Source organism: Cyprinodon variegatus, unplaced genomic scaffold, assembly GCF_000732505.1.
Source record: "Cyprinodon variegatus isolate N-32 unplaced genomic scaffold, C_variegatus-1.0 Scaffold825, whole genome shotgun sequence".
Taxonomy (NCBI): domain Eukaryota; kingdom Metazoa; phylum Chordata; class Actinopteri; order Cyprinodontiformes; family Cyprinodontidae; genus Cyprinodon; species Cyprinodon variegatus.
In genome coordinates this window covers 97,975-113,111 of record NW_015151278.1, presented here as the reverse complement: position 1 = coordinate 113,111, position 15,137 = coordinate 97,975, and the positions used below count along the sequence as shown (strand labels likewise).

General features: G+C 38.0%; 1 protein-coding gene across 2 annotated transcripts in view; it reads left to right on the top strand.

The window, feature by feature from the left end:
- mta1 (metastasis associated 1) overlaps positions 1 to 15,137 on the top strand; it is a 57,369-nt gene that overhangs the window by 32,377 nt on the left and 9,855 nt on the right. For both annotated transcript variants that reach the window (XM_015396866.1, XM_015396865.1), the window contains exons 4-13: positions 2,683 to 2,809; positions 5,300 to 5,363; positions 7,751 to 7,868; positions 8,832 to 8,934; positions 10,047 to 10,146; positions 10,233 to 10,421; positions 11,050 to 11,124; positions 11,257 to 11,315; positions 14,405 to 14,541; positions 14,738 to 14,889. In XM_015396866.1, coding sequence (XP_015252352.1) covers positions 2,683 to 2,809; positions 5,300 to 5,363; positions 7,751 to 7,868; positions 8,832 to 8,934; positions 10,047 to 10,146; positions 10,233 to 10,421; positions 11,050 to 11,124; positions 11,257 to 11,315; positions 14,405 to 14,541; positions 14,738 to 14,889 — 1,124 coding nt within the window. The remainder of the gene's footprint in view (positions 1 to 2,682; positions 2,810 to 5,299; positions 5,364 to 7,750; positions 7,869 to 8,831; positions 8,935 to 10,046; positions 10,147 to 10,232; positions 10,422 to 11,049; positions 11,125 to 11,256; positions 11,316 to 14,404; positions 14,542 to 14,737; positions 14,890 to 15,137) is intronic.

The following is a 15,137-nucleotide window of genomic DNA, read 5'->3' as shown; positions in this document are numbered from 1 at the left end:
TGTTAAAATAACGAGGTCACGTAGCAGCTGGACCCACCGGTGGGTCCGTAGGGTTCTAGGGGTTAATATAATGTGACTTTTCTAGAGAATCATTATACATAGTTATTTTATTCAGGGTTTCCACAGTCTGACATCATTTCAGAATTCCCTGACTTTTAACTGACTCAGGATTAGTTTTCCCTGACAAAATAAATGCAGCTGTTTGTCGTTTTGGTAACTACATTAAAATTACCGCTAGGTGGACAAAAATCACGCCATCTGGCAGAAAATCACCCGGCTTTTTCAAATCACGCGAGAATGTGTACAAAACAACAAAAACGGCGCCGCTAACGCTTCTGGATTGTTTTCATCGAATGTCGGTGATTTTAAAGTAATTTTGAGCGATAGATATTTTTTTTTTGCAAATTTGTACTCTCCCAACAATAAAAACTACTTGCCCCGGGAGATCGGGCGATGGTTAACATCGAGCCCTGTAATCACATTTAAACTGGAGGAATTGAGAAAAAAATACTGAACAATAATTGTGTTAGTTTGTTTTCATCATTAATGACACCTGATTTTATCAGGCGTGTGAAAACTGTTGATACCAGGCTGTTCTCTACATCCAGTCTGTTCCTCAGCTTGGCTTTGATGTGTGTCAAACATATTAGAATAACTGACCTTTTTGTTAAAGAAACCTTGTTTTATTTCTTAGTTGGGTCCTCACAAAGCAGAACAAATCCCAGTCCTATTTTATTTTATTGCATGAGAAATAAAATATTTTCATGTACCCCTTGCAATGCACTCGCAGACGACTAGAGGTACGGGTGCCTGCGGTTGGAAAACACTGGCTTAGATGTCCAAACAGATTTGATATTTGAAGAACTTGTATCCAGGCATGATGGTTTTTAAGCTTTTATTCCCCCAGTGGACACAAACCTGTGATGCTGCTTGTGCGTCACATTTACAGGTATGCAGGAAACGATGAGTGCAAATGTTCCCGCTTGGGATTTCAGTTTTTATAAAATAAAATAATTATTTAAGGCTTTGAAATGTTTCTAATTAATTAATCTAAACTAAGGTGCTACAGTTCAGACCCTAGTTTAGTCTCTAAATAAATCATATGAGATCCCTTCATTTGTCAACAATGAAATAAATGACAAAGTCCTTTAAAGTCTTTTTTTAGGGTTCTCTTAGATTGTGGCTGATATACACAAACCACCACCTAGTTGAAGTTTGGTTCACAGATTGTTAAAGAATGTATAAAATGCTGGTAATTTGAAATGGTAAATTTCATTGGCCATGTCGTCCATGATCTGCCTCTGAGGAAGATGAGGGAGCGAGGCCCATGGAGGGTCTCTGTGCTCCTCCTGCCATCGATGGGGTGTCTGCTGGGTGCTGAGTGCTGGGCTGAGTGAGGGAGTGAAGAAGCACTTATTGATTTTGGCCACACATCTCTTCTCCTGAAAAATCCCTTGATTGCTTTTGTTCTGCTCCCTCTCTCTCTCCCAGCCTCGCTTCCTCTAATGAAACTCTAAATGAATTGAAGCACCTACTGACTGCTCTCGTTTTCACTTCTCCTCTCTCTCAAGCCTCCTTCCTCTTCCTCATTACCACGATCTCTCGCTCTGATGATCTTCCTCTCTTTATTTCTTAGTTGTTTTTCCTCTTTTGTCTTTGATACTCATTCTTGTCATGCCTTCTCTTGATATTAAAATGGATCAATTATTACATTTATTAGCTGTTATATCCTTATCTATCTTAATTTCTTCTGCGCACTTCATTACTCTCCTTGATATCCAGAAGCACTCAAATGCTTTCTTTACTAACATGTAAGAGTGTAAGCGACGACGTCATCTAACAGGAAGCTGGGGTACCCTGAAGTAACCCATGGATAGATGGGAATAACATGCAAACTCCAGGTAGTAGAATCCTGGACTTGATTCAAACCAAGGACCTCGTTAATGTAAATATATGAACAGCCTCACTGTACCTAAAATAACACAAATCCTACAAAAAATTAGGTTTTGTTTTTAAAAATTATACAAATTGGCTCCTGTTTGCAATAAGATGAATTTCTTAATTGCCAGCATGAAACGTGGTTTCACCAAATTGAATACAAAAAGGCTGTTTTAAATGACTGCTGTAGTTTTAATTCCTTCATGACAATCGTCTTTAGTTCTCAGTGCAGTATAAACAGGATCCAGAGCCACGCAGGGAACGTTACTAATTGTGTGTGTAGAGTTTTGCTTAAGATAATCAAAGGTTTTTGTCATGCAGTCACTTTGAGCTTATTATTTACATCTGGGATGAACATGTTAAACAGCAGTTGGATATCTAAACCAATTTATTGGATTCTAAGGTTTTAGAATAGAATAGAAATAGTGAGAGATGACAGAATGACACCTTAACTTGTGCCTTTTTTTTTTCTTGTCGTTGAGATTCTCATCAAATATGCGCTAGATGTTTAACCACAGCTGGTCTCTCTTGAGGGTTTGCTGTTCTGGCTCATCAGCTGCGTATCTCTACATTTCAGGTCCTTTCACTCTGCACCTGAGACGGTCTATCTGCAGCAGCAGACTGATTTTTTTATTTATTTTTTATTCCCACAGTTTTCCCCAAGGGACGCTATTGTTCCGCCTCATCTGAGGTGCACGTGTTTGACCTCTAAGCCTCATTTTTTTTTTTTTCACTCTACTATAGGGGAGCTGGAGGAGGAGATGGAGAATTCAGAGATGGCTGATCTCCCTGAGAAACAGAAGCACCAGCTCAGACACAGAGAGCTGTTCCTGTCCCGCCAGCTGGAGTCCCTACCAGCGACACACATCAGGTAGTCTGCTGGCTGGTCTCATCAGCTTCACTCCGTCTCCTTTTTTAAAGTTTTTACATTGAAAAGTTTTCCTCTATTGTGGAAAAAAAACATGAACCCAGAATATTTTAAAGTGTAAATTTTGTCAGTAGAATTTATTTGTTCTCAGTTTTCTTATGGGGTGATCAACTTTTTATAAAAAGAAATCTATTAATCATAGCAATCTATATTATGGCTGGTTAAAAATAGCCTCAGCATTTAGAGAAAAGCTTGTTTTGTTTCTTTCTTATAAAGCATACAATCATTTTGTTGAAAATTGACATTTAAAAGCATATTTTAAACCCTGATTATCTGATGGCAAGGGGGGGTCGCCTTAAAACGGATTAAAAAAAAAACAAAACATAAGAGGCAGTCAATCTCTGCTAAAGCAGTTTTCTTTAAGTTACTCATATCACCATGACTATAAATCTGTCGCTGCACATTATTTATATATAAACATTAAATAAGAGTTACTCATTCCTGTATAAACCCTGTTCTAAATACTGTGGGTAATGTTTTTCTGAATTGCATGTTCCACTCTGGCAACATCAACGTTTATTGGTTGAGTAAACATCTGAACTTGGCAGGAAAAATATGAGCAGTAAACACCAACCAATGTGAATCTAGAAGCAATCCTCTCTGTATCGCTCTGACCTTATAGCTCCACGTTTCTGAGGAGAACCTAGAATGTTAAAGGTTTAATAAGATCCTCTAGTTTCAGTGAAAACTCAAACCTAATTAGGAGTTATTCAACACTGCTGTGCAGCTTTTTTTTACAATGTGTCTGAGTTTGTCACCATCGAAATTACATGCAGGGGTGTTAATAACTTCCTGTCAAATCATCCAAACTTAGAAAGTTGCAATTAGAGAAGGAAAATGAGTGCTATTAGTGACTGACCTCTGGGCTGGGACCCATCTGATCCTAAGGTTTTAAAGGGCTCTTAGTTGGGTTTTTTTCAATAGTACAAAAAATCCATAACATTGGTTTGTTTGGGATTTTTCTTAATTTGATTGATCAAGTGGGTGGAAATAATGCATACATGACATAGCATACATCTTTCCTTGCTTCCGCTGAAGTTATATTTTATGGAAGCAGTAGTATTGTATTGTATTGTTGTCCAGCTAAAGCGGGTTTGTCAGGTGGGAATGGCAGGGTCTACCCTTAAAGGGGAACGCCGTTTTTTTTTACATTGGACCCTTGACTTTACGTTATTACATCATGTACATCATAACGTCATACACACGGCGCTTTGTTTTAAAAAAAAACAAAAAATATGAAAAATATAACTGTGGATGTCTGGGGGACAGTGATTGGCCTACATGTTATGAATGCTGGCGTACCATAAAGAATAAATTATGAACAGTTTAGTTTGTGCATTCAAGTCGTTGCCCATAGGAAGACATTACTTGGATATAACCTAATGGAATATCTTCAGAATAACTCCAAATGACACAAAACTCATATGGGTGAGTAGAACATGATGTAATAACGTAAAATCAAGGGCCCAATGCAAAAAAATGACGTTCCCCTTTAAAGGTATAGTGGAGGATTTTTGCAAATTTTGGAAAAGATCTGCCCTCTCCACGTTTTTGAAAAAATGCCCATGCACAACCCTGTTCAACAGAAGGAATGCCTATTAAATGCGTCTGAGAGTGTGCACGAGCCCATTTCTCCTCGTGCACGCTCTGTTTAAAAGTTGCTGTCTGCATCACTCATACAAGCTTACTATCCAGAAGAAGATGTGCAATTTTTCCACTATATCAGACTCACAACCAGTAAGTGAAAATGGGGACGAGCGCGTAGGACGGCCCTATGTAAACATATCACCAGAATGATTGACAGTTATGAGGACCACTTATTTTGATGATCCACCTGGAAAAAGAAAATCCTCCATTATACCTTTAAGTCAGGTCTTATCAACCATATACTGCAAAAAATGATCCAAAAATAAGTAGAAATGTCCTAAAATGTGTTTCTACTCCCCTTGATTTATTATTTTTCTCTTGAAAAAAGATAATTAAATATTATGCACTTAAAATTAGATAATGGAAACATTTTAAATGTAAACCATCCTATTACATTGGCAGATGTCTGACTTACCTGCTCAAATTCTCTTATTTCAAGAAAAAATGTGTACTAATTGGCCAATTTCTGCTGCATAAGCAGCTTCCGTTTTAACTGCACTGATTTTTATTTCACAAATCCAGTTTCAAATGAAAACTGTGTATTTTCTTCCTTCCATTGCAGTGATATGTAACTTTGTTTAACTCTGTCCCATTAAACCCCAATGAAATGATACCAATTTATGGTTTAATGAGACCAATGGTTCCATTTGAACACTTTTTTAACCCATTAAAAATGTTCCTTCATGCCTTTCTTCTCAGTTCCTCAATATTTGTGTAATTCTTTTCATCTTGTGTGTTTTTTTTTTTTTCTAATTTTCTCTTATTTCCATGCTCTCAAAACTCCAGGGGGAAGTGCTGCGTGACGCTGCTGAATGAAACGGAAGCCCTGAAGTCCTACCTGGAGAGAGAGGTATCGATAGACCCGCGCACAGAGACCTTACACAAACCACTTCCTGTAATCAAACTTTAATGTCAAAAGAAGAATGTGTGAGAATACCTCCACTGTGTGAAAGGATTTTTAAGATATTTAAACCTGATGTACACTAGAATTTGTTTCTTTTACTATTGTGGCTGATTTTGCTGCCTTACATGTTAATTATAAGGACAGCAGTTTTACATTTAAATTAAACAGTGTCTATACGAGTATAAGGTGAAGATAATGATGTAGTCTTCTGAATTTCTTAAGCTGTTTCTGGGTGTTTAAATTTAATTTAAATTTAATTTAAACACCCAGATAAAAAAAACAACAAAACAAATGTGTTGTTTACTTAAAGAACACAAAATCAAAGAAGATCAACACTTTGTGGTTGTTGATAAACTGAGAATGAACTGCTGCTTTAACGTTTTATGACTCTGACATCCTGGACAAACATTAATTTTTGCCATTTCCCATAAATTTAAACAATGTTTCCAATATGAATGATTTTCAGCTCCAAACTAACCTGCATGCACAAAAAGAACAATGACTGTACTGTCGCACCTGACATGCTTTGGCCCAGGAAATATGAAATAGTTGGATAATATTATTTAGAGTTGGGGCCATGTTTAGTTTAGAGGTTATAGAATTACTGAAATATCCCTATAATGGTAAGTTGAAAAAAAAAGAACAAAAACTAAACAAAAAAGCATTTGTTTTTCTTAAGTTGATTTAAGAAAATCACATCGAGATTTCTGGTCAGTTTAACCCTTTCATATCCCTCCCATGCCTCTCTAAGTTGGAAATAAATATTCAAGTACAATATGTTTTCCTGCTAAAAACGGTTAAGGAATTAACTAGGGCTGAAACAATTAATTGGATTAATTGTAATTGCTTTTTGACATAATCATCAACTAATTTAGTAATTTATTAATCATTGACTGGAGTATAGAGAATCTAAGACATGCCTTTAGCTGACAGAGCGACCCAATTACAGCAGTAATTATATCAAAATTATAAAGACAATCGATTAACATAAACTTTCGTCTGTCAATAGGAACCTTTGGCTATCCGATTGTCTTTTGATAAATGGAAAAAATTATCCACAAATTAATCGATTTGCAAAATAATTGTTAGTTGCCGCCCTAGAATCAACCCCGGTTCTCTGAAACATGAGTGAGGTATCTCACTATGGGACACGCCCCCAGCGCTGTCTCCAGGAGCTCTAATACATTACACCAGTCCTGGCTGGCCAGCCGAAGTGACGTCTGCTTCTGGAGGATGGACTTCCTCCCAGTATAAGAACTTGACGTCTCGCTGGTGAGCCTGTCTTGTCAGCATCCCTCTTCCTCTCTCCAGGCAAGGAGGATGATCTGGTGATATACCTCACACAAGAACTTATGTGATATGGCAATATTTTTTGCCATATTGCCCACCCCTAATTGCATCAGAGAACCTTGATGGAAACTGCAAAATTAGAAAAAAAAACTCAAATTCCCAACAATTTTTTTAATTAGTAGGGAGATGGAAACACTTGAAGTAGCAAAACTTTTCCTAACATGACTGATGAGCTGTTTCTGCTGTCGGCGTCTTCTTGGATGTTCTTATAAACATGGCTGGAAGCAACATCGCCATTACTAGCCGACATGTTAATGTAATAAACACTTGCCCGATAGCAACGCGCTCATTAAAACTGTCGACCGTTATATAGATGACGACATATCAGGTTACGCGTTGCGGTGCTTTGTTAATTCCCTTCAAACCAAATAGAAACACCGCAGATTTGCATTTAGTAAAACTCTTTTCATTTTAATGGAACCACAGCTGTAGGTGGTGGGAAACGCCATTGCACACCAGCAGTTTTTGGACTTTACCAGAACCACTGAAAACATTGTCCTCAATTCTGAACATCAAACGGTAGCTGACACATAGAGAATGAATTCATTAGCTTAGATTTGTAGAATTCTTTTCCATATTCAAATCACACTGAACCTAATCTGAGTGGATATCAAGCTTTTGCAGAAGAACAATTAAAGTGGGACTGAAATTACCTGAAAGATCCATGTTTAAGGCAATAAAACCAAGTTATCCATCCAGTGTGAGACGTAGATGCCCAGCGGCATTTTGGGATTTTAAAAAGTATGATTAGCTGTTATATTTGTGGCCTTGTATAAGGCTGTGTTGGTCTAAGTCTAAGGAGTTTAAAGATTCCTGTTTCTAGATGAATTATTCAGCATGTTGACCCAGAACTTTCTGTTCACACACAGTAATGAGGAGAGACTAGTAGAGAGGAAGCTGTGCAAACAGTCAGATTTAGCTCGCTCTTAGGTCTGGTTGCACCATCTTCCTCCCTGAACCTTCCTCCCATCTGTTATTCCCAGGATGCCTTCTTCTACTCGCTGGTGTATGATCCTCAGCAGAAGACCCTGCTGGCGGATAAAGGGGAGATCCGCATCGGGAACAAATATCAGGCCGACATCACCGACCTCCTGAATGAAGGTAGCTTAAATTGGCCGGTTCGGAAAAACATTGACCTCTAAGAGAAGTTTTTTTTTCTTTCGTTTTTTTTACCCCGAAATATTTCTGCTATATTTCTACAGGGCACAATAGCAATAGCTTAACAAGAGAACCTGTCCCTGAACAACTCTTTCCACTCAAAGTGTTGCAGTGACTAGCAAACGTTTTTATTCCCTTTTAACCTTTTGAACATTTTGTCACAATACAGCTATGAACCCTAATCTGTTTCCACTGGATTTCATAAAGTAATCCATGAAATATTAGAATAATGTATTTAGTTTTATCATTAAGGAGACCAAATACAAATGTGCACCACACTTTTTTTTTGTGTGACTGAAAAGTCTGCCTATTAACCCACCAAACAACATCTTCTTAGATTCCCCTTTTTCAGTTTTATAAAAGATCATAGTGAAGTTAGAGACTTATCCTTTGAAATTACATTGGGATTATTTTAGAATTATTATATTTCTCTAACATACTGAGGAGAATTACTTCTATATAAGAACCTGTAGTTAATTTACTCTTTTAGATGCTAGAGAAAGTGTCTGAAATGAGAATCGGCAAAGAAAACAAGAAATCTGTATAAATCAAGAAAGGCTCCACCAGGGACCTTCATGCAAAACACCCCATAACTACCTCCCTATTTAATAATTAAAGAAATGTAATGTATATTTAGTGAGATGTGATAAAATACTACAAAAAAGAAATCGACCTAAGAACATTTTAATAATATCTGACCATATTATAGATTTGTAACTGGTTTTGGTCTTTGTGTTTTCTAGAACCTTTTATCTTGGCTAGCAGAAATAATACCCAGAAAGCTCAGCTAGTTCTCATATAAAAAGTTTATTTTTAAAGATCTGTGTTGTATGTATGCAAGAGTGATCAGATTGTATCTTATCTGATCATACAGTGTGGTTTTTCTGTGTTTTTATGTTGGTTCAGATGAAGAGGATGGCAGAGACCTGGCGAAACTAGAGGAGAAGATCTGGGACCCCAGCAGCTCCCTGACAGAGAAACAGATCGACCAGTTCTTAGTCGTGGCCCGGTAAGTCACCAGAGATGCTGTTAAATTTATCATTTGAAACAAATTAAAATGTAATAGGAAGGTTTTTTTTTAAATCAGCCTGGTTTGTCAGAGGAGGTAAAAAAAAAACATTCATATAATCAAACCCCAATGTTTGCTTTAGTTTATCATTTACTAGAAAAATGATTCAGTAAACCTGGTTTTTAATACTGATACAAACAAGAAAAATGCATTAATTCAAGGAGATTAAAATCAAAGCATGAAAACCATAAGTAGAAATTCAGTTAAAATGACTTGAAAGAGTCCAGCACTTAAAAAAGGAACATGGAAAGTAAACTAACAATTATACAAAAAAAAAAAAATCACAAAATCTAAACGCTGAAAAATGAATATGATATAAAACATTTTTTTCGCACAATTAAAAATTCATTGCAAGGGTAATAATTTAAAAAGATTATGATAAAATTGTTTCCCCCCCTCTTTTTTAAGTGGTTAAAAAAAAATGTTATTTGTAAATAATCTACACATTATATCCTTGGGGCTTCTGTTGGTGCAAATCTAGAACTTCTCTAGGCCTTATTTGTATGTGTGAGAAACTGGGATTGTTGATACAGAAAATTGGATAAAAGAAATATATAAATAATGAAAATAGGCCTGTGAAACGATACTTAGGCTTATAAGAAAGTATATTACACTTGACTAGAAAAACACAATGATTTAAGTGTGTTTAAGACTTTCTATCGATTTATCAATTAGTTTGTACAAATGATCAGAATAATAACTGACATATGATGCATTGATTTATATTATAGATCTGAACTAAATTGTGAATCCACTCTGATATTTGCTGTGCTTGTGATACAGCATTGATACTCTACCTGTAGCTGTCTTTGGTTGAGTAATCCGACAGTTGCTGCCATAAAGGACCCGTCATGTAATTTGTGTTTGCTGGAACAATTCCTGCCTGAAACCATTAAATCCAACTTTGAGTTCTTCATATGTTCTATACAGATAATCGGAAAAATCCAAAAAGTTCAAGTTGGTTTTTAGAGTAGAAAAAAAACAGGAGACCTTTAATAGTCTGGAAATATCACTTGTTTTTGCACATTTTTAAACCAGTATTTGTCCCACAGGTCAGTTGGTACGTTTGCCAGAGCTTTGGACTGCAGCAGTTCTGTCCGGCAGCCGAGCCTCCACATGAGCGCCGCCGCTGCCTCCAGGGACATCACTTTGGTGAGATGCATGAAAGTGTGCTTGGGTTAGATCATGCTGCTGATGGAGGCAGATATTAGTAAATCCGAACCATGGATTTCCTCCAGTTTCACGCCATGGACACGCTCCACGCTAACGGCTATGACATGACTCGAGCTATTGCGGCACTGGTTCCCCAAGGCGGGCCCGTCCTCTGCAGGGATGAGATGGAGGAGTGGAGCGCCTCAGAGGCCAACCTGTTCGAGGAAGCACTCGAGAAATACGGCAAAGACTTCACAGATATCCAACAGGACTTTGTAAGTGACCCTCTACAGAACTGCTCACATTTTCTCTTCTTGATAAGACTTAAGTCGAATATTAAGCGCAAAAGTGGGACAGGCTGCATATTTGACATTAATATAAAGTGTATCTTAGAAAATTTGGTAGAAATTTGGTATAATTAAACTATTCAATCAATCCAAGCTAAAATTATACATAAAGGCTTATATTTATACTTACCCCCCAATCTATACAGTGAGGAAAATAAGTATTTGAACACCTTGCTATTTTGAAAGTTCTCCCACTTAGAAATCATGGAGGGGTCTGAAATAGTCTCCATAATCCCCTCTGTTATGAGCTTTCACCGTGAGCGTTACTCCGCCACCTGGTGGCCAGTTTCTCCCAGCGCTACTCACTCTTATTTCTCACTCTTTTTGTTTTGCAGCAGCATGGGTGGGGCTGCTACTTGCTACAACGTTGTTATATCTTTGTTTTAAACTTCCTCCAGAGATAATTTAAACAGCCTCAGCTGTACGAGATAATATAAATGCAGTTTTTCCTTTCAGAAGGCTGCATTTTGGAAGCACATCAGCTCCTTACTCCTTGCCCCTAACATTTATGATCACCCTATTAATACACCTTACTTCTATTCCCTCCCTGTCTCAGCTGCCTTGGAAGTCCCTGACAAGTATAATTGAGTACTACTACATGTGGAAGACTACAGACAGATACGTCCAGCAGGTTCGATTGCCCCTTTTTTCTTCTAATGTTTTTTCCTCACTTTAAAGTTGGTGCTTGTTTGCATAAAGGCGAGGAGCTAAATGAATCTAATTCCGTTGTTCTTCTCTCCTCCTCGCCCTTTTCCCGCTCCAGAAACGATTAAAAGCAGCCGAGGCAGAGAGCAAACTCAAACAGGTCTACATCCCCAACTAGTGAGTGCCTTTGCCTGCATTTGATCGCTCTGTTTTCATGTTATGCTGGACGTTCACTTTGGTAACGGAGCGTTGCTCAAAGCATGTTAAACTTATAAAACTAAAGTAAGGAACTTATCACCTTTTAAGTTTATTAAAGTTGTAACAAACTTTTATATTGTTTATTGGGATTTTATGTGATAGCCATTAGATCCTGAGAGGTACCTTCATTTCTAAATGGACGTTTGTGTGTCATTAAATCTCAGCTTTTGTCCGGCTGTTCTTTGGAAAAAGGGACCAACCAGCAGCATCATTTAGACCAGAGAACACAGCAATTGCTCCATTTGACACTTAGCTTAGCTTTGTACAATTCACAACGTTTTAAGACTCTTGACGAAACGTGGGAAGAGGTGAAATTACGCTTGCCTGTAAACTACATTGATCAAACTGTTTTTTCCAAGTATAGTATAACTATATCATCAGTATCAATGTACTACATCGGGCATCCCCAAAGTTGGTCTGCGAGGACCAACTTTAATCAGCTTTGCTGGAGCGGTGAAACCTCTAAAACCTGCAGGACAGCGTCCCTCTAGGACAGACTTTGGGGATGCCTGTACTACATAAAGGGAAACAACTACAGCATACCAACCGTTGCATCCAGCAGGTACTTGAGACATTGTAGACATGAAGATGTTGATCTAAATTGAAAGAACCAAAGGAGAGATGTAATCAGATTCCCCTCTGAAGGAGTCCCCAGCTCTGGTATGCTCCAGTAATGACAATAAAAGCTGGGGGTGAGTAATACACTGCATTGAAGAAAAAAATGCCACTGTGGTTGCAGCGCAAGCTGTAGGAATGCTTTCTTTCAGCAGGAGCAAGGAAGCTGCAAAGCGAAGAAAGAAAGAGAAATAGTTTAGAGACCATTAGTGGCGCTTGAACTATCATCACAACCCTGTGTGGTCAACATTTTGAAAACCGCATTCATTAACCTTCCATGTCATCGTCCATTGTTGAGTCAGTATGTTACATAAAAGTGCAATAAAATGCATTTTTTCACTGGATTTAGTTTAAATGAGTGTTAAATAAAGTGTTAATAGCTTTGGGGAGAGCAGATTTACTTCTTGAAACAACCCTCGCATAGATTCTAGGTGATCATAACAGGTTAGATGGACCCTCTGTCTGATGAGTTTTCACAGTGTTTAAGAGACTCACACCAGAGGGAGAACTTTAGGATCGATCTACATTTGAAGATCGACTCATTGCCCATTTAGAAGCCTAAGCTCTACATTATAGAACCAAATCTTTATAAAATATAAACTCTCAGGAGGAGTCTATTGTGTTTTTTAAATGTATCTAAATTTGTTCATTTGGATTAGGCAAATGAAATCAGCATTTAAACTCTTTAAACAGTAAAATAGTGGGAAAATCCCCTGAACAGCACATAAAACACAAAAGATTAGGCAGCCTAGTTTGCAAAGCCACATTTTGACGTCTGAGAAGTCTCTAGTTTGTTTTATAATTTTTTCTAAATTATTTTTTAGATCATGTCCTGATTTTACAGATCTATCGAGTCCAAACCTTTGGGATGTCATCTAACAAGATCTTTGGAGACAAAAAAAAAAACTGGATTTAAATAATAATCAAAGGAAGCTTGCAACAGATCAAATGTGTGCAAGAAAAAGCTCCAATATATGTTCCCACTATGTCTATAAGAGTGCCTTTCTGGCCCAAGCCATGTCACTTTCAGGGCCCTGTTTCAAAAAGTGGAAAAAAAGCTATTCGATTATTGATTCGATTCCCAACTAATATACTAATATTTAAGATTTTTGGTTCCAGAACAGGTGATAGAAATCTAGAAAACTAGAAAAGCACTTGAAGAGCAAAGACCTCGCCATGCAGAAAAATTTTGCTCCATATTGTCACATCATCACCAAATTTTAATGAATCTTTCCTTGGCACGAGGCACAAGTTTCCCTGACAGAGGCATGATGCAGCCTCTAGTGTCTGTTCTGCTCTCCTTGTTCATTCGCTCCGTTTTCTTCTCTGATCGAGACAGATCAGGACTTCTAGCAAAGCATTCCTACCTTTTGTTGTGATTTCATATTTTTATCTTCCGTATAAGACATTCAGACGTTTTTGAGTGCGATGCTGAAGCTGTCAATGCTCACTGCTGCCACCCTCTGATTTAGGGGATAATAATGATAAAGACTCCTTTAAAAGATTCCTGTGTCCAGATCATGAACTGGATCCTCTCTGAACTGTAATGAGTTGTTCCTCTGCATTAGATAAGCCTCTGATTAAAAATGTCATTAAAATATGTTCATGGCTTTTAAAGTAATTCTGTTAACTAACAGACAAACGCATCACTTTGTGTGCTGTTGTAACCCAGCAAGCGCAAAATGGATTTAGCAGTAAATTAGGATAAAACATAAAAATGCAGTTAAATCAGGTATAGTTCAGTTATCAGCTGTTATATTTTATATTTCCCCTATGAGGGGAAACCCTCCTCTCTGCCAATGGATGAATCAATTAAGACATTATCATTGGTCTAATGGGCATTGAGCTGTATGCTAACAGTTTAATTTATCACGATCAGTTTGCCTTCAGCAAAAAAAAAAAACAAAACAAAACAAAAAGAATTGCAGCTAAATAACCTGTCCTTGTTTTAGGAGCAATGTGTGGCCAATATTTGTTTTCAAAGTAAATATTGACTGGCAAAAATAAACTATCATCAAAACTCTTTCCTTATTAAAAATGCACCTGTTCATATTGCAGCATGATGAGCATTTGGTCTCCAAAATCTACAGGCTCCTGCAGTAAAGGGACACGTCTTCCCTGATGTTTTTCTTGTCTTATCTCGGCTCAAATGTGACAAACTGAGGGTAACATGAAGAAATTCTGCTACTGTCCACATATGTTTCAGAGTATTTAATTTGCCTTGGTTAATTGCTATCCAGCTTTCTAAAACTAAAAATCCTCTCTATGCAGGGATTAACTCTCAAACTTATTCCCATTTTAAAATTATCGACTTTCTGAAGCAGAGCCCTGGTTATCACTTTGTGGTTTTATTCTTTAGCGAACATAACTCGTTTCTCTGCCTGAACCTCCAGCAACAAGCCAAACCCCAACCAGCTGAGCAACAGCGTGAAACCAGCTCTGCTTAATGGAGCGGCCGGCTCCACCGTCCCAGGACCACCGGGCTCCGGGCAGACCCCCGGTCTGGGCAGAGCCTGTGAAAGTTGCTATAGTAAGCTACATTTTATGTGATATCTGTAATTCTAATTCTAATCTGGATCATTTGAGAAAGCGCAGATTTTCTCCATCGTCTTTGTGAATCACATTAGATGCAGATGATGGAGGAGAAAAAAGATTTCTGCTATGAATAGAGCCCCTTTTAAACCTCTGACCAAGGGAATGCTTCTTGCTTGCATTGGTGTGTGCAGCCAGCAGCTCCTACCAGTGGTATTCGTGGGGACCCCCCAACATGCAGTGTCGTCTGTGCGCTTCATGCTGGACCTACTGGAAGAAGTATGGAGGACTGAAGATGCCCACAAGACTGGACGGCGAGAGGCCGGGGCCCAACCGCAGTACCATGGTCAGAGCCTACTTCAAATATTCCTGATCAGATGCATTACTTTTGTCTTGTCTGCAGACATTATTGGTAGTCTGGCCAAATGCGTTTAGTTTCAGGGTTCCCTGCGGGTCCTTAAAAAGTCTTAAAAAGTCTTGAATTTAAGAAGAAACCCTAAGTTTTTAAACCTGCATGATATTTATGGTGTGAAAGGAGCCCCAGTCATTAGTAAGGCTGTTTCTCTTTCAGCTACAGGGATGATGGTAATGGAA